The sequence below is a fragment of the Gouania willdenowi genome, chromosome 6 (assembly GCF_900634775.1).
Source record: "Gouania willdenowi chromosome 6, fGouWil2.1, whole genome shotgun sequence".
NCBI classification, from domain to species: Eukaryota; Metazoa; Chordata; class Actinopteri; order Blenniiformes; family Gobiesocidae; genus Gouania; species Gouania willdenowi.
In genome coordinates, this window is record NC_041049.1 from 59,139,509 (window position 1) to 59,159,441 (window position 19,933).

Here is a 19,933-nt window from a genome sequence, read left to right on the forward strand (position 1 = left end):
TAATTTCACAATTTTTGTCAGCTATTGGTTTTACGATGCCTCTTGAACGCAACAGTATACGTAATCAGAATCTGAGCAAACGTGTAAACACATGGATAAACCGTAACTGCGTCTATATGAACGGAGCCTCCATGTTGTGAACACGGTGCAGATTGTATACAGCTCTACTGCAGCCGCGGTGCTACAGGGTACAGGCCATTGAGCTAGCAGCTAACATTAGCATTAGCAGGACGGCCGACCTACTTCACTGCGGGCGTTACATCACTTTGGGTCCAGTCCCAACTGGGAAATAATTGCGTAAAGGAGCCAGCGCTTCTGTTCGTGTAACAGACACTGTGGGTCGACAATGACATACTGATACGTATAACTATTCAAGAGAGATAAAGCTGTAGTGACTTGGCATTTTCATTTTTTTCTTCTAAGCTGCTGGTAAAGAAGACTGCTTTCACCTGCACTGTGAGTAAAAAGCTCATGGCATCATTTTGTTTGTGTTCTGCTACACCGAGCGGTGTTGTGTTCACGGGGAGGCTGTGTTCTACGGTAACCTTTGCGCCACACTGGTCGTTCCAACCCAGCCTGTCAGAGCCACTATTGGCCCTGGATCGGGCCTAGCTACACAAGCTAACCTAGCTGAGCGTGAACGTGACCAAACTGTACGTTTACCCTTAATGTTTTACTATCGCTGTCAGCCACACTTTCCATAAACACATCCAATGCGTTTTTTCACGGTTTACATGGGAGGTGACATCACTGTTAATTACAAGATAAAATGACCAGCTATTGCTAACAGTACCTTGTGTAATGCAGCTTCTGGGCACCCTGTTACCTAGAGTCTAGAGATTGCGTTCAGCTTTAATCTTAAACATTCTAAACTAAATGAGTGATTTTATTCCCAGTTGACCAGATTTAAATACAAAATTCGAATTAATTAAATTGAATTGAATTAAAGTAAATACAAAATAGTCTCGCAAAGGTTTTTGTCATATTGAAAACTTAATCTATACCAGTTGGATAATTTGTTGTAAAATAATTGTATATTTATAAAGTAAATGGGTAATTCTCGTAATGAGGCCAACATTAGGAAGTATTCCAAACTAAACGACTACTTTTTAAGCTATTGATGATGGAGTAATGAAAATTAATTTAAGACGTCGGTATGAATTGAAACTGCATTAAGTTTGAAACTCTCCTTGAGGCCATGTACATATTTCTGTTACAACACCTGTTGACATAACGTAACCGGAAGCAGGCACCAAGTACTAGGTCAACGAGTAGATCCGATACACAGTTTCACTAAGCTGTTAGCTTAGCTTTTAGCCTCAGTTCACGGTCCTAATGTTGCTGTTTGTTTTCAGGATCGTCACAGAGAAGGAGACATGTCGTGTCCGTGCACCACGGCTGCCAGGGTGTTCCTGAACGCAGCACACAGAGGTAAGAACATACAGTGCCTGCCCAGCTGTGCTGTGTTCTCCTGCTAACCCTCACACCACAGCTTGTTATGACAGACATGTAGATAATGTCAACAGCAGATGGAAAGCATAGTGAAAGCTCAGCAGCTATAGTTAGATCAGACTTGTTACATCACACACGTTCATAATGTACAGTTGTGACGATCTTTTTTTTAAACAAAATAACAAACTTTAGAGAGTTGAACCTGCTACCAGTTTACGTTAGTGGTGATCAAAAAACTCACGATTTGGAACGCATCACGGTTTTGAGTCTCGGATTGGATCAGCAGAAAAAAACAAGATAAATAACTTTGCTCTCCATTTATTTTGTTCAACACAGTGCCACATTTTTCTGCTCATTAAATACAAACATTTAACTTGAGGTGTCAATCCAATGCTTGAATACAATTTTTAATCATATAAAAACAAATTAAAGTGAAATATAAGGCATGACACCTTCATCCTTTAAACAGGTAAGTGTATGGAAAAAAAAAAAATTAAGGCATGACTCCTTTTTTTAAACATGGAGAGTGAATTAAAAAGTAGCCTATGCCCACATCATAAAAAAAGAAGGAAGAAGGAAAAGAAAGCATATCTGAGTTTATAATTTCAAATTCTTACAATAATCAAGGATGGCTATCTGGGCTAGAGCCGATATTCATTTATTAAGAGCCTTAAAAGATATGGATGGATGGAGGCATAAACATGACGACATTCCCACGGACTTATTACACACACATGTGCACGCATGCACACATAGCTGTTCCTCTCTCTCTCCCTCCTTGTGTGTGTGTGTGTCTCTCTTCAACTCTCACGCAATCACATACACGACCAGGAGCTTGCTGTGTTTGTGTGCGAAAAGGAGGAGCTGCTGCTGCTCCTGCTGCTCTGGATCTGCAGCAACGCGCACACACTTTTCCGACTCAAAATGACTGCACTTTGTTTGATTGCGTCATTGCGTCACACGCTACCATTCGGCCTTGCTTTTAACTCACTCCACCAAAGGCCGAATGTGGCTTTTTTTTCTTGCAATATTTGGCCGATTATTTTCAGAATCCCTAACAATAATTTTAACATTTTGTGGACAAGTATGGTGTACCAAATGTTTCTAATCACTAAACAACTTCAAGAGAAACAGAGCCGGGGGCAAAATTATCATTTACTTATGTAAATTAAAAATAATATCACATCTTAATCTGATTACCTGTGCAGGGACTGTTAGTCATTTGCTAACTCTGGTGCAATTGACTATTGTACAGTGTCCCAGTTAGATAAACAATAACTGAAATCAAATGGGGTGTTTTATATTATAACAATAATGCATTGGATTTAAGTTCAAATCTTAGTCAAAGTATTTCAATTTGTTGTTTTTTGTTGTAAAAATGTAAGAGTGACTGCCCTCTATGGGATGAAACTGCACTATTACAATTCAACTTTGCTATTGGCTGACTTTTTGTGGTTTCTCATGTCACTGTTAGCCCCATGAAGTAGATTGGATTGAGAGAATTGTGAATAGAGGTATGTTGAGTAATGATTAGCTAGTTAGCATAGCATAGCTTGTTCTTGGGAGATTTTATAATATAGATTAGGCTTGTCTTAACAACTCCAGGAGCCCCGTCCGTATTCAACACATTTTTTGAATTTCCCTCTCGTGGCAGGTCAGGAGAAAGCAGGGGTTCAATTTCTTTTTAAGAAATTCTCAATCACAAATCATTTTTTTTATTTCACCCAACACTCCTTTTAGCTTTATTTGTTTACAATGGGCAGTACCAAACATAGTCCCATGCAGTGCTAGTCTTTACATTTAGGTTTGTAGAGACAAAATTGTTATCTTATTGTCTTGATATTGGGTAAAAAAAGACTTTGACATCTCAACACCATTCAAGGCAAACTTGCCATTGAACCTTTTTTGTTTCAGGCCTTTTCGAGTTTTTTAATTATACTGTTATCAAATATATGTTCTTTAATATGGAATTGGTGGTTGTTTAAAACAAAAACACCTGCTGCTCTTCTTTGAAGGGGTTTTATATGGTGTTGGTGTTCTTTTGGAAATGGGTGCCCATTCAGTTTGTAAAGCATTTATGAGGTGAGGCACCGATGTTGGACGAAAAGGCCTGGCCTGCAATCTGCGTTTCAGTTCATCCCACAGATGCTGGCTGTTGTTGTTTGTGGACCACCTCACACTTAATAAAACATGTCGTTATGATCCTGGCTTTGTGCCCTGGGGTACAGTCATGTCAGAATAACAAGGGTCCTTCCCCAAACTGTTCCCACCATGTTGGCAGCATTGTCCAAAATGTCTGAGTATGCAGAAGCGTTAAGGTTTCCCTTAACTGGGGATAAGGGGAAAGAAAGTTGTAACAAAATGCTTTTGTCCATATAGTTTAAATGGTCAATGAACACTACACAGTTTCCCATGGTAGTCCTCAGCGTGACATGTTTAGACAATAGGCTGTTAGGAAATTTAGTAATTTGATGCGTTAAAGGAGATTTTATCCAACTCTTGTTTCAGGGCTTTCCTGCTCCAGGATTCAGCTGTTTTCCCTGAGTCGTCAGGGGTCACGGGAAGGTCATTTACATCCCTGGGTACGTGTGAGGTCATTTTCAGAAACTGCTGTCTGTTACGCCGCTAAAGATGGGACGACAAAGGACGGCGGGGGTGATGGTGGAAAGGTAATCCTTATTTATTCAATTTAACAGTTTAGATTCATGTTTTAGTGTTAATACCTTGTGTTTTTATTCCCTTAGAAAAGTGTCAATGAAGGGAAGAGAATGTCTGAATCAGGGGGTTCTGGAAAGGGAGGTGGTCAGCTACGCTGCCCTAAATGTGGAGACCCTTGTACACATGTAGAGACCTTTGTATGTGAGTACAGGTTTCATTAACACTGTTATAACAAGAGATGGCAAAAGTACCCAGATTCCTTAGTTGAGTAAAATTAAAACACCCATGTAAAAAAAAAAAGACTTGAGTAAAAGTAAAAAGTACAGTGTGCGCGAAGAGCAGACGTGTTGCTGTCATTTAGTTGTCATGAATCGAATTGTCACGTGTCACATCGCGATTCATCTTTCTTTTTTTTTTTTTTAATTTTCACTTCGTCTGCACATGCTGTCAAAGGTCAACACTACAAGAAATGCAATCTTTTAAAGACAGCAATGCATGTTTTGTTATTGCAATTAAATAAATGAATTTATTTTATTGCATAATTGTGACTATCACCAGCCTTTCCAAAGGAAGGGTAAGAAACACTTTATTATAGGGAAGATATCAAAAGAGAGGGCAGTGTTACACCTAGGTGAGGGGGAAGGGAAGAGGGAGTCAGGGTAGGAAATGGAAAGGTTGGGGAAGAGTTAACTGCTTTAAAGTCAGAGTGAGATGTGATGTTATAGTTGTGCTTATTGTGTTGTGAAATCAATTCAGCCAGTCTGGTGGCAAGTGTGGAGCTTAAATATAATGGTGGTGGCCGTGAACAGAGGGAAGGAGTCAGTGGTTTTACCTAAAACTGGTATTTGGGATCAACTTGTCTAGTTAGCCCAGTACGAGTTTATCCCACACCCCAAAATCGAGATTAATCTAATAATCGATGTATTGGCACACTTCTAACACGCGGAAGACAAACCAAAACAAATCAGCTCCCAATCAGGGCCGACTCCTGTTATTTACTTTGATCAATCCTATGTTTCAAAGCTAGATTACCTCTTATCGCGCTAACTTCCTGGATTTAATCAGTGTGTGCTGGACTACGAAGCTCGCTAACGTCTTACGGAGCTAAATCACCATGGAAACTTATGCTGAACAGCTAGCCTGGTTGAGAGCAGTTTTTGCTCTGGCTTGGATTTTAGCGAGTGATAAAGTCCGGCCTCCTGACCAATCAGTTCTCTTAGAAAGCGAGCTGTCCAATAAAAAGTGATGTGTGAACATGCATCGATGTTTATATATTATCTCTCTCCTAGGAGAGACAAAAGTTAGACATTGATGCAATCCTTTCATTTACCGATGACATCCCTTAAGAAAGATATAGATTTATATCTGCTGGACTGTTCTACAAACAGCTGATGAAGCCTGTGTCTCGATCTGTATGTGAGGTCCCCATCTGCGCATACGTATCAAGACACAGGCTTCATCAGCTGACTCTGTGAATTTGTAAAAGCGTCACATAATTTATAATAATCCATTGGATTGGATATCCCATTTCGGACCTAAAACAACATTGTTGCTGCAGAAAAAGCAGCAAAGAAGGAATGCAGGCAGATAATTGAGTGTTAATGCTTAAATTAGTGAGATTATACATTATTAATTGATTAAAGAATAAACAGACACTGATCAGTTTTACTTTATGAAGACACTGACTTTGTCTGTGTCTCTGATGCTGTGTTCATACAGCTAAGCCTACATCATAAGATGGACAATTTTTGTATTTTATATTATCTTAGAGAACTGATGCTCTCTGCATAGCCACAGAATACGTGAATGAAAACTAACGGCCATTCAGTTTAAACTCATTAGACTGTGACATGACATGTTTTGGATATATTATAATAAAATTGGTGAGATGTGTTTACTGCAAGGATAACATTTAATGACATAACTGAAGCCACATTTGAGAACAATAACTTGGACGTTGGACGAGAAGCTGAACTTACACACTGTTCAATGTAAAAAATAAAACTTAATTTTATTTGGTAATTTTGAACTGAAAAGGTTCTTTTGAAATATCCTGTCATCCTGTTTTTTAAAACACTGCCGATTGTATTAGTCAATAAAAAGTTAAATAACGGTTCAAGGTTTTCCTCTTTTATGAGTTTTTTTTCATAAATAAGCCGCAGACTATTGAAAGTGTAAGTGCTAAACTCCAAACGTTTTGTATGTCGCTATTTTGCAGCATCAACTCGATTTGTTAAGTGTGAGAAATGTCATCACTTTTTCGTGGTTCTGTCTGAAACGGATTCAAAGAAAGGCTTAAACAAAGAACCAGAATCTGCAGCAGAGGCAGTGAAGCTGGCGTTTGCACAGAAGCCTCCGCCTCCACCTAAGAAGGTAGGAAGACAAAAATAAATAAATAAATAAAAGAAGGTATGAAGACTACATCTGAACCTCAGAAATAAAGTCATTGTCTCACTCTTTGGCTTCATCTCTTTCACAGATATATGCCTATTTGGACAAGTTTGTTGTGGGCCAGTCTTATGCAAAGAAGGTTCTGGCAGTCGCTGTGTACAATCACTACAAACGTATCTACAACAACATCCCTGCTGGGAGCAGACAGCAGGTGGAGGTGGAGAAGCAGCCATCTTTAACCCCACGTGGTAAGTATCACTAACTACCTCAACCTTTCTACAAGGGTTGGGGTCAAATCCTGTTTTCAGTTACAATTAACATTTTCAATTTTGTTTAATTACGATTACAGTGACCCGCAATTTTTCCAAATACTATTAAATTACAATTATTTTTTATCCCCAAAGTCAATTACAATTGCTTTCTCAATTACTAAAGTTCAATTACAATTCATCACAATTACTGAGTCTGATATAATAAACCTAATAAAAGTTAACCTTGCTCTTGTGTTAGCATCTCTACTGATAACGGGTCCTAAATCAGCTGTAAAATATAATAAAAATAATTATCTATAGTACCGCGGGTATGAGGCTCCACTGCTGATTGTAGTCGGTGTAGCAATCCAAAGCTACGTAGTAGGTCAGAGTTGCCTCATCTAACGGACTATAACAGTTTGATTTACCTAAATCTAAGATTGCCTGGAGGTGGTGTACTGTTTTAGAGTAATTAGCTGCAGGTTCACTGAGAAATTATTAGAACTGACTGAGTTATCTGCTGTTTAATATCCGTTGCTAACACTAGATTCTGCAGCCGACAGGCGCGCCGCCAAATATGCATGAATATGGCAATACATAGAGGCCGGCAAACTTACCGAGTTACCAAGTATACCCCTAGACTTCTTTTTTTAAAAATGGTAAAATGTGGGAAAGCTTGAAATGAAACATGGTTAAATAATTAACTACATATGTGTAGAACTGTACATAGACTGTACCATGTTTGCCCAGTTTTGCATTATATTATAAGTGACATTTTTTTATAGAATTATCATGACAATTAAAATTACAAAGTCAATTATCGAAACTCAATTACAATTTAATTACGATTACGACAGCAACAGATTTTAAAATTATAATTACACCATAATTGTATTTAATATCAATTATGCAATTACAATTATAATTGACCTCAACCCTGCTTTCTACCATAAATATTTGTGCACAATATTTGAGTTTGATGCAGACTCTTCTCTGCTGTAGAGAAAGAAACTAATACAAGCTGAACTTGTTTACCTGCTCTATATGAAGAAGGTTTGCACACTTTGCAGATTTTTGACCTAGATGTGATTCTCATGTCTTAGTGCTGAAGGGACTTTGACATGCCTAAGAAACCAGTTTTACTGACATCGTAAAACATAACCCATGGGCCCATTTGAAGCCAAAAATACTTAATTATATTATATATTTACATGTCGGTTGATCTTCTAATTTTCATTCTCCAGCAAATAAACAAGTTATTGAAGTTGATGTTTTGGAAACAAAACTATGATCACAGAGTGTACAGTGTCACAGTAGCTAGTTAAGACCTGTATATGGCTAATTTGACTGCATGTTTAATCACAGTGTCACAGTTGCAGGATATGAATATAAAATGTTCAGTTACATTTAGTTACTGTTTGAGTCCAGAACCAAAATGGTTTTACACTAGACAAACTAGTTTACTAAAAATGTACAATTTTACTTCAATGTTTTTTCTGACATTTGAGTGTTTATATTGAACCTCCCTGAGTGAAGACACAGTCTGTCATATAACTGATGACAGTCTGCATATGTGTCCCGAAGTCAAATCCTGTCCTGAAATTTAATCTGTAATTTTGGCATTTGTTCAATCACAACGTCACACAGTTGCAAATTTGCCTTTTGCGGACTGCACTGATATTGTCTTAATGATAATGATAGCAGTAATATTATTGTAAGCACTCTCATCCTCTCCCTGTAGAGCTAGAGATGAGAAGACGGGAGGATGAATACAGATTCACAAGTAAGTGACAGGTCCTCCTTGTCTTCTTCTCTCAGTTCTTTTAAAAAGTCACATCCCACTCTATCATTATTAGTATTATTTTTTTTATCATCATGTTGTGCAAATGCCAAAATGTACAGAGCACTGTGAGAAATAATCCCCAGATGACTGCACTGTTGATGTAGCATAGTGGTTTCCTTTGTCCGACTACAAGATTTTTAAAAACACAACACACATTTTAAATAATCACCGTTTGTAAATAAGTGGTTATGGTTAACCTCCCAACCTTTTTTGGATCGTGACCCCCATTTTGAATATCAAGAATTTCTGGTGACCCCAAAGACAATTTTATCTGGATTTAGTTTTTGATCATGTTTGAGCTGAGATTTATTTATTTATTTTTACTTCTTTTTTTTTAAGCTAGATTCACAAAGTAAAAGTATAGACAGTTGTTTAAGATTGTTTTAATTCAAAAAAATTCAAAAATCTATTTTGATTTTCCAGAAATTTTAAGTGACCCCATTTAAACTCCTGACACCAAGGTTGAAAAACACTGTTTTAGTGGCTCTCGAATAGATTTATTTCTATAGTTTTTATCATTTCCGGTCATATCATGCCTGGAGTGGGACTGACACTTTATTTGTTAATATCTCTCTCTCTCTCTCTCTCTCTCTCTCTCTCTCTCTCTCTCTCTCTCTCTCTCTCTCTCTCTCTCTCTCTCTCCCCCCCCCCCCCCCCCCCCCCCCCTTCGTTAGACCTGTAGTGCTATTGCGTACCCCCAATTGAGAAACACTGATGTAGCATGGTGTTCATACCTTCCCCTGATGTCAGCCTAGATTAGCAGTTTGTAAACGACGATCTGTATCTTTGTCACAACTTGTTGAATAATGTTTGACTGACTTGATACAAGTTCAGATAATTTCTGACCTACATTCAGACTTGTGCTATTTAAAGTCCAACCTTCTCTTACATAGCAACTCCACACTGATACAGACGAGAGCTTTTATATTTTTAACCGTGCGTGGAAAGCCGTTAAGTTTGCGTTGTGGATCTCACTCCTATGGTTGGTTCCTGTTGCAGAGCTGCTGCAGATCGCAGGAATCAGCCCTCATGGAAATGCTTTGGGAGCATCCATGCAGCAGCAGGCCAGCCAGCAGGCCCCCCAGGAGAGGAGGGGGGGTGAGGTCCTGGACTCACAACACACTGATATTAAACTGGAAAAGAGCAACATTATCCTCCTGGGTCCAACTGGTTCAGGTTTGTGTTGTCAACAGTGTTTCTGTCAGCGTCAGTTTGTAGCATGACCTCATTTTCTCTTCCTCACCCACAGGAAAAACACTGTTGGCACAGACGCTGGCGCGCTGCTTGGATGTCCCCTTCGCCATTTGTGACTGCACCACACTGACTCAGGCTGGTTACGTTGGTGAAGACATTGAGTCGGTCATTGCTAAACTCCTGCAGGATGCTAACTACTCTGTGGAGAAAGCACAACAAGGTGCGCAGAGGACTGTATTCATACACTACTCTGAACCACAACATAAACACTGTTTAAACACAAAAATAATTGTAGAGATTTTTAGATATTTTATTTAGGGCTGTCACTTTAATGCGTTACTTGCAATAAATTAATTACAGGAAAAAATAATATGCTAAAAAAAACAACAGTTAATCACTTTTTTTTTAACACTCCAAACAGCGCGGAACCTTATTTCAAGAGTTCCCAGTATACCCATAATACTGATGCACAAAATATAATACAAGATGGTAGACTACTGAGCTTCTCAGCTTTATTTTGGCTTTTTAAAACACCAGATGGAAAACTGAAGCCTAGCTATGTGTAAATTGTGCAAGAAAGAGTTTGCCTTTTCACTGGAGCTTTGTAGCCTTCGCTACCACATCAATGTAGCGGCTAGCACGGACACTTGGACAGTGCTATCTGCTACATGCTGCGAGCATGCCATGATAAATAATATCTGAAGGAAAGAAAAAGCAAGTTCAGTGTCAGAAAAGTGTTCTTTTTGTTTATGATGTGCTCACTTATAGCACTACATATGACATTTTATTTCAATTGTATTTTCTATTATTTGGAGATTAACTTAATTACACATCAATATGACATGTAACCCTTGGGACTATAGACTCAAATACAGAGGAATGAAAATGTCTACGCCTGCATCTGTTCAAGTCTGTGAAAAACAATAAATTATTTTATGAAGACATTGTTATATGCTCCTATTGGAATTGTGTGAGGCATAATCGTGATCCATGTTGAGTTACCGTTAAAACAATATATCACACGACAAGCATCTCATCATATTCATTCATAGAGTATTCATGCTAAACTGCATTTCGATCTAACGAGAACTAACAGAGGAGTAGTCATTTGATAAATGGGGTCCCCTGGTGACCCTGTGACACGTACGGGGTAATGGGCCCCATTTATATATTGGTATGCGCCAATGATTCGGTACCACCAATCGTCGTAATATTTGACTGGCAAACAAAAGAGAAATTAACCCTAGATTTTTTTCATTTTGGGGCTCCGATTCAAAAATCGAGCTTTGAGCATCAATGCATACACGTCCATAGATTATACCTACCAAATTTCAGCCCGATCCATTCACGAATAACAAAGGAGTAGTGATTTTAACTAGTGTACACAACATCAACAAGAAAAACAACAAAGTGAGTGGCGTTTTGAGTCTGGTAGCCGGTCCTAAAAAGACTAATGGAAAGCACCAAATATTAGCTTCAATTTAATTTACTAATTTAATGAAATAAAAAGTTGATTTTCTAGCAATAACGTCAGTTATATGAATGTTCCATTATACCAAGTATTGTTGTGATTTGTGAGCTGCTTTTAAGGTTTTCAGGGCTGTTGAAGATGTTAAAGTTGTCGCACTGTCTTTGTTATGCAGGTATTGTGTTTCTCGACGAGGTGGACAAGATAGGCAGCGTTCCAGGAATTCATCAACTGAGAGACGTTGGGGGGGAAGGAGTTCAACAGGTCAGAATTTATCCACGTTGCATTCATCAGTTATTTGTTTTGGCCAGTAACAGTGTTTGATCTAGAGCTGCAACTAACGATTATTTTTGTAGTCGACTAATCTGCTTAACTCATCACTAACTCAGTGATGAATTCAGTGATAAACATGCTTACAGACATACACACAGACCTAATTAAACCTATTAATATTTAATACCGATTTGAATTACAGACTGTTTGCTAACAAATACATTAGCATGTGATTAGAAATGAAAGATTAGGTAAATATCAGTGGTAGTGATGTCAATGTTTGCTGGGTCCGTGTACAATCCAGGGATCTGCTGGTTCTGTTTGGGGGTTCCCTCCCTCCGTGTATCTCCGTCATGCTTTAATGACTGAGAGGTGAATTTCAAAGTTTATACTTCACGTGTTCAACTGCTTTGTTTTTTGGTGAAAAGTTCTGAAGCATTAGAAACTTAAGGTTGGGTTTAATCTTCAGTTTTTTCCTCTCTCCTCTATTCTTTTTCTTTGCTGTTTACTTGCACAAAGTTGGTGGTGACACACTGCCCTATCAGTCAAAGTAAGGTACTGCATTAGAAAGAAAGCAGGAAGTGGTCACGGGCTGGATTTTATCATTCATTTACAAGATTAAACGATGTGTCGATGCCATAACAATCCATCCATCCATCCATCCATCTTCTTCCGCTTTATCCGGGGCCGGGTCGGATACCCAGACCTCCCGATCCAGCAGTTCTGGGGGAACCCCGAGGCGATACAAGGCCAGCTCAAAGTCATAGTCCCTCCAGCGTGTCCTGGGCCTTCCATGAGGCCTCTTCCCAATATGACATGCCTGAAACACTTCATGAGGGAGGCTACCAGGAGGCATCCGAAACGGATGCCCAAGCCACCTCAGCTGGCTCCTTTCAACGTGAAGGAGCAGCGACTCTACTCCGACCTCCTCCCGGGTGACTGAGCTTCTCACCCTATCTCGAAGGGTGCGCCCGCTACCCTGTGAAAGAACTCATTTCGACCGTCTGTATCCGCGATCTTGTCCTTTTATTTCATTACCAAAATCTCATGACCATAGGTGAGGGTAGGAACGTAGATCAGTTGGTTAATTGAGAGCTTTGTCCCCGACTCAGCTCCCTCTTCACCACAACAGTCCGATACAGCGACCGCATCACTGCTGACGCCGCACTGATCGGTCTATCGATCTCATGCTCCATCTGTCCCTCACTCGTGAACACAACCCCGAGATACTTGAGCTCCTCCACTTGAGACAAGGACTCTCCACCGACCCGGAGAGGGGAAGGCACCTTTTCCCGGTGGAGAACCATGGCCTCAGATTTGGAGGTGCTGAGCGTCATCTCGGCCACCTCACACTCGGCTGCAAAACCACCCCAGTGCACCCTGAAGGTCTTGATTTGATGAAACCAACAGAACCTCATCTGCAAACAGCAGAGATGAGATCCTGAGGTTCCCAAATCGGACTCCCTCCGGTCCCTGGCTGTGCCTAGAAATTCTGTTCATTAATAGTAATGAACAGAACAGGTGACAAAGGGCAGCCCTGGCGGAGACCAGCATACACTGGAAACAGGTCTGACTTACTGTCAGCAATGCGAACCAGGCTCTTGCTGCGGTCATACAGGGAATGGACAGCCTTTAGCAGAGGGCCTCGGGCCCCATACTCCTGGAGCACCCCCCACAGGACACCACAAGGGACACGGTCGAACGCCTTCTCCAGATCCATTAAGCACACGTGGACTGGTTGGGTGAACTCCCACAAACGCTCAAGCACCCGATGAAGGGTATAGAGCTGGTCCAGTGTGCCGCGACCGGGACGAAAACCGCATTGTTCCTCCTAAATCTGAGGTTTGACTATCTGCTGGATCCTCCTCTCCAGCACCCTGGAGTAGACCTTACCGGGGAGGCTGAGGAGTGTGATCCCTCTGTAGTTGGAGCACACCCTCCGATTCCCCTTCTTAAAGAGAGGGACCACCACCCTGGTCTGCCAATCCAGAGGCACTGCCACGCGATGTTGCAGAGACGTGTCAACCAAGACAGTCCTACAACATCCAGAGACTTAAGGTACTCAGGACGAATCTTATCCATCCCTGAAGCCTTGCCCCCGAGGAGCTTTCCAACCACCTTGGTGACTTTAGCCTGGGTGATGGGCGAGTCCGCCTCTGAGTCCCCAGCTTCTGCTTCCTCATCGAAAGACGTGACAGTGGGACCCTTGAAGTACTCCTTCCACTGCCCGACAACATCCCCAGTTGAGGTCAGCAGCTCCCCCCCGCACTGTAAACAATGTTGGTGAAGCACTGCTTCCCCTCCTGAGGTGGCGGACGGTTTGCCAGAATCTCTTCGAGGCCGTCCGATAGTCCTCCTCCTTGGCTTCTCCTTACTCCTCCCAGACCCGAGTTTTTTACTCTGCCACCCCGTGGGCTGCAGCCTGCTTGGCCTGCCGGTACTTCTCAGCTACCTCCGGAGTCCTACTAGCCAACAAGGCCAGGTAGGCCTCCTTCTTCAGCTTGACGGCATCCCTTACTTCCGGGCGCCACCACCGGGTTCGGGGATTTCCGCCGTGACAGGCACCAGACGGCCACAACTGCGAACGGCCGCATAGACAATGGAGGAGGAGAACATGGTCCACTCGGACTCCATGTCTCCAACCTCCCTCGGGATCTGGGAGAAGCTCATCCGGAGGTGGGTGTTGAAGACCCCACTGACAGAGGGATCCACCAGACGTTCCTAACAGACCCTCACAACACGTTTGGGCCTGCCAGGTCTGACCGGCTTCTCCCCTGCCAACGGATCCAGCTCAACACTAGGTGGTGATCGGTTGACAGCTCAGCCCCTCTCTTCACCCGAGTGTCCGAGACACGCGGCCGGTGATCAAATGATACAACTACAAAGTCAATCATCGACCTCCGGCCTAGAGTGTGCTGGTGCCACGTGCACTTATAGACACCCTTGTGCTCAAACATGGTGTTATGGACAAACTGTAACTAGCACAAAAGTCCAATAACAGAACACCACTCGGGTTCAGATCGGGGAGGCCGTTCTTCCCAATCACCCCTGTCCAGGTCTCACTGTCGCCGCCCACGTGGGCGTTGAAGTCCCCCAGTAGAACAATGGAGTTCCCAGTCGGGAAACCATCTAGTACCCTTCCCAGGGACTCCAAGAAGGCCGGGTACTCTGCACCGATGTCGGGCCTGTAGGCCAAAACAACGGTGAGAGACCTGTCCCCTACCCGAAGGCAGAGGAACGCGACCCTCTCTTTCACTGGGGTGAACTCCAACACGTGGCGGCTGAACTGAGGGGCAATAAGCAAGCCCACCCTTGCCCGCCGCCTCTCACCGCGAGCAACGCTAGAGAAGTGGAACGTCCAGCCTCTCTCCTGGAGTTGGGATCCCGAGCCCAAGCTGTGCCTGGAGGTGAGCCCCACTATATCTAGCCGGAGCCTCTCAACCTCCCGCTCAGGCTCCTTCCCCCCCATTCCACCTCCCAACAGCCAGAAGCTGTGGATGCGGACCGGGCCGCTGAGGCATCCCCCCTCGACCGCCACTCAGTCCTCTCTGCACCCAACCCCTATGGATCCCTCTGCGGGTGGTGGGTCCACAGGAGTGCGGGCCCACGTCGTCCTTTCGGGCTAAGCCCAGCCGGGCCACGTGGGCAAAGGCCTGGCTCCAGGGTGAGGCCCCGGCTGCGCCATACCGTCCTTGTTGTATCTCTATCTATAAGGGTCTGCCATTAAAATATGCGTCAAATTTTTGTATTGTAGATTATCGATTATGTCGACTAATCACTGCAGCCTTGGTTTGATGCTCAGTTTTCTCCTTTTTTTTTATAGGGTTTGCTCAAACTTCTGGAAGGCACCATTGTCAATGTTCCTGAGAAAAACTCGAGGAAACTTCGAGGAGAAACGGTGCAGGTGGACACAACAAACATCCTGTTTGTTGCATCTGGTGCCTTCAATGGACTGGACAGAATAATCAGCAGAAGAAAGAATGAAAAGGTTTGTTTCTGCTTCAACCCAGACTCCTGCTACTTAATGTCTCTGACTGACTGGATGTCTGTTCAGTATTTAGGTTTTGGAACGCCTTCTAACCTGGGCAAAGGGCGCCGTGCAGCAGCCGCAGCAGATCTGGCCAATAGCAGTGGAGAGACGGACACAGTGGCTGAGATCGAGGAGAAGGACCGGCTCTTGAAACACGTGGAGGCCAGAGATCTCATTGAGTTTGGGATGATCCCAGAGTTTGTGGGTCGCCTCCCCGTCGTCGTTCCTCTTCACAGCCTGGATGAAGACACACTGGTCAGGATCTTGACTGAACCTCGCAACGCTGTGGTACCACAGTACCAGGCTTTGTTCAGCATGGATAAGGTGAGAGCTTTGATAGGACTAGTAAAACTGCTGTGATTATAAAAAAAAAAAAAAAAAACATATTCTGGCACATTAGTATTCTCCGGCTATAGGTTTGAGCTCCATCCGTGCGTCTGTCCAATCGAGTTAAAAGGAACAGCTTTTTTCAGAAATAGTTTAAGATATGTTGTTGACTATCATAAATCTCTGGTCTTTGGAGAGAGCAGACGTGTTTTCATTCGCTATGATAACACGACCTTGGCTACAGCTGGCTACAGCTGAACAGCCTGAAAAATTGGGCCCAAGACTGAAGGAAAATGGTGAAAAAACCGCAGGGAGGCCCTTCAGAACCCAATTCGGGTTTGGAAGAGGTCAAGGAGATAATACGCGAGGGTCTACGAAACCTATCTGCCGAGATAAAGACGCTGGAAAACTCACTGGAAAACCTACAAAGCGAAGCAAAGGTACTGAAAGAAAAGAATGAAAGAAATGCTGAAGAGATAAAATTGTTGAACGCCAGGGTTGAACAGCTGGAACAAAAGGAAAGAGAGAAAGATGTCATCATCACAGGCCTAAAGATAAAACCCAGGAGTTACGCGAGTGACGAAGAAACAAAATCGATTGAACAACCGGTCATTGACTACCTGGAGTCGAAGGACATTTTCCTGAACCCTGACAACATCAACTCCTGCCATCTCCTGCCAAAGAAAAATAATAACAGAGCTGTAAAAATAACCTTCACGAATATGAAATTCAAAGGAGAACTACTGAAGCAAGGAAGAAAGCTGAAGGAAACGAAGGTTTTTATTAATGAAAGCCTGACAAAAAAAAATGCAAGCATCGCATGGAAGGCACGCCAAATAAAAAAAAGGAGGAAAGATTCTAAAGACGTGGACAAGGAACTGCAGGATTTACATCACACCACTGGGAGAAGAGAACGGAAAACCAATCCTCATCAAAACGATGGAAGACTTGGGAAAATATGAAGGATCCACCTAAAGAACAACATTACTGATGGTAATCATGGATTTGGACCCAGATCTATATAAACACTGGAAACAAAACTCAGACTGTGATTATTTTACGGAGACTGAATTAAATGTGGAAACCAAGAGTAAAAAAGGTCTGTCATTTATTAATTTCAATTGCTAGGTGGTGGGGTGATTAAGGATTACATTAAATTTAAATTCAAAGTGTTTATTGTCATATGTGCAGTTAGAAACACGTTTTCCTGTACAATGAAATTACTACCTTGCTTATGAACTAAGATATAATAATGTACAAGTTAAATCTAACAGTGGAAAATACAACACTGCCAATAGAACTAACAACAGCTGGATTAACCTTGATGTAGAGACAAAACAAGCTGCAAACTTGTGTGTCCAAAAGAGACATTCCCGAGTGGTGACATTATGGATGAAAAGGGAAAAAAACTTCCAAACACCTTCGAAAGAGGAACTATTCTGGCACTGGAGGAATGCTAACAACGTCTGGCAGGGAACAAGGCCAACACGAACAACGATAAAGAGGAGGAGGAATAAAAAAAAAAAATAAAATAAAAAAAAGACAACACTGACTACAGATGAGAATACACAAAAAAAGGACTGTTCAGAACAACTCAAGAATGTTTGACCAGAGAGACATGTAAACCCATGTAAATTTGCGATGGTAAAACAGGGGACGGGACCCAGATAAGCAAACTGCTGCTCTCGTCTCCTTTTTTGGCATGTACCAAAAAAAAAAAAAAAAAAAATGTAAAAAAAAAAAAAAAAAGTGAATGTAACCATGTCGGAAATAAACTGAATAAATAAAAAAATAAAATAAAAATATGATAACGAAATTCGGTGTGTGGCTCCAGGGTATCAATACCTTGATGGGGTTCGAAAATGAGAAGTGCACAACTATTTCTTCCGGAGTTATTGCCCTTGTGCTGTTTTTTTTTACTCTTTTCAAGGTATCTTCAAAGGGGACAAGTTTTCTCAGAAACTGTTTAAAATAGGATAACCAAATTTGGTGTGTGGCTTCAGGGTATCAATACCTTGATGGAGTTTGAAAATGAGATGCGCACAGTTGTTTTTTTCTGGAGTTATTGTCCTTGTGCTATTTTTTTTTTTTACTACTACTACTACTACTTTCTTAGATTTAGGACATTTAGGAAAAGGTTGTGAGTTATGAGAATCAATCTGGTGGGGGATGTTGATGACTATGTTCTTGTTATTATTATATATTCTTTTCAATTAAGCAAAATTCTCACTGCTTGTAAAGCCTTTCAACACCGATCTGCTAAACTGAAGTAAAAAGAACACGGTATCAACAAGGGCGTCCCGACTTTGGTCTGCAAAAAACGATTGATTTAGTAATGTATTAATCTATCAATTTTTTAAATCGTTGAATTATGTGAGAGAAATCTCACATTTTGCATACTTATGCTTCTTGTACTTATTTCACACAAAAAAATGCAAATAGAGGGGCCTGCTGTACTAACCTAACGTAGAAATGAGCCGTAGTCTAAAAAACTGCCATGTTTTATTTTTTTGTGTCCCCCCCTTAACAGATTGAGCCCTGACTGGTCACTCACATTGCCCAAAGCAAAAAACTTCCCTGGCTGTACCACATATTTAGTAAAAGACCTTTTCATCATTTTGGGTGAAATTATCTCATACAGAGCTTGTTTTTGCTGCAAACCTGTTGCACGTTCCTGCACTTGTTGCTCTTATTTAACGGTTAAATGAATTAACCATGAGTAATGGTTCATTTCTATGTTTGTGACACTAATGCAAAGCTTATGAATCACACTTTCAGAATCTGTAAATAACTCCAAATGCCCCTTGGCCACCTTGTTCCTGTTTTTCTCATGGCGCGTCACATATGTTGCTTTTTAGTGGGTGTTTTTAGGAAATTGCCCTCAACATTGGACTAAAATTGCTTTGTAACTGTTTTTGTTTCAGTGTGAGCTGAATGTGAGTCGGGATGCTCTGAGAGCCATTGCCAGGATGGCTTTGGAGAGAAAAACAGGAGCTCGTGGACTTCGATCTATCATGGTGTGTATTGTGTAACCTCTACCAAAATGCTGAGTGTGTCTGGTGTTTTTACAGTGTAGTGAATTCTCTCCTTCATATCATGCAGGAAAAGCTGCTTCTGGAGCCCATGTTCGAGGTTCCACACTCTGACATCATGGCTGTGGAGCTGGACAGGGAGGTGGTTCTGGGAAAGTCACAGCCAAGATACATCAGGTGTGTGTTTAAGAGTAAACTAAGATTTATCACTTCACATGGGCACATGAGTGGTGAGGTAGCCCCGCCCACCACTTAAACACATTTTTCACCCTGACTGTTGACTGCTTTCAGAGCTCCAGCTAAAGAGTCGCCAGAAGAGGAGTACGACTCTGGCATCGAGGAGGAGAACTGGCCCCGACAGGCGGACGCTGCTAACAACTGATCACATGACACTGAACTGTGGGTTCCACCTTAAGTCCCTGACTGATGAGCTGTCCATGTTTTCATGATGAACAAGTTGAAGACAGAACAACAACCTTTGGTCCTGTGCTTCGGATCCTAATCTGTAGTGGTGTTCACCTTTATAAAGTATTTCAATCTCTGGGGATTGTTAACATTTTATCTATATAAAGATAATACAATTTTATTCATGAAAATATTTGTAGCAAGTGTCTTTTGTTTTCTCTTAGTGATGATTGGCTGTAGGAAGGCACATGGACGTTATGGGAGCGTCGTGTGATGTTACCAAGCCAACCAATGCCTTATATCATGAGGGCATGATATTGAAATTCCATGAACACATTAATGCTTTGATGAGTTTCCCCCACCATGATGATGATGGTGCTCACAGTGAAAATGGCTGTAAATGCTTCACATTCAGGGCAGTTTATACGTCACATACTTAATTTAGTCCAACTTATTACAAGTTACAGCACAGCAGGAGAAACAACGAGGAGCTTTTAATCATATGGAAAAGGTAATTATTTGTGATCCTCGCTTATGCCCCTCCGGCCTCGAGAACTGTTTTTTTTTTTTCACATAATGATTACCTGTAGTAACTAATGTGTCAGTGTA

The 19,933-nt window shown here is 41.7% G+C and overlaps 1 protein-coding gene across 3 annotated transcripts; it reads left to right on the plus strand.

The window, feature by feature from the left end:
- Nucleotides 1-122: 122 nt before the first annotated feature.
- On the plus strand, nt 123-19,639 carry LOC114465368 (ATP-dependent Clp protease ATP-binding subunit clpX-like, mitochondrial). 3 transcript variants are annotated; one of them, XM_028450340.1, is made up of 16 exons: nt 123-335; nt 424-456; nt 1,356-1,431; nt 3,961-4,121; nt 4,197-4,311; nt 6,329-6,483; nt 6,590-6,749; nt 8,494-8,535; nt 9,595-9,771; nt 9,845-10,009; nt 11,433-11,521; nt 15,354-15,518; nt 15,585-15,884; nt 18,812-18,904; nt 18,990-19,096; nt 19,211-19,639. In XM_028450340.1, the coding sequence occupies exons 3-16, from the start codon at nt 1,377-1,379 to the stop codon at nt 19,299-19,301; spliced, it is 1,875 nt and encodes a 624-aa protein (XP_028306141.1). In that variant the 5' UTR covers nt 123-335; nt 424-456; nt 1,356-1,376; the 3' UTR covers nt 19,302-19,639. The 3 variants fall into 3 exon arrangements, with proteins under 3 accessions (XP_028306141.1, XP_028306140.1, XP_028306142.1); XM_028450339.1 differs by having other exon boundaries at nt 123-456; XM_028450341.1 differs by lacking the exon at nt 8,494-8,535 and having other exon boundaries at nt 123-456.
- Nucleotides 19,640-19,933: the final 294 nt, after the last annotated feature.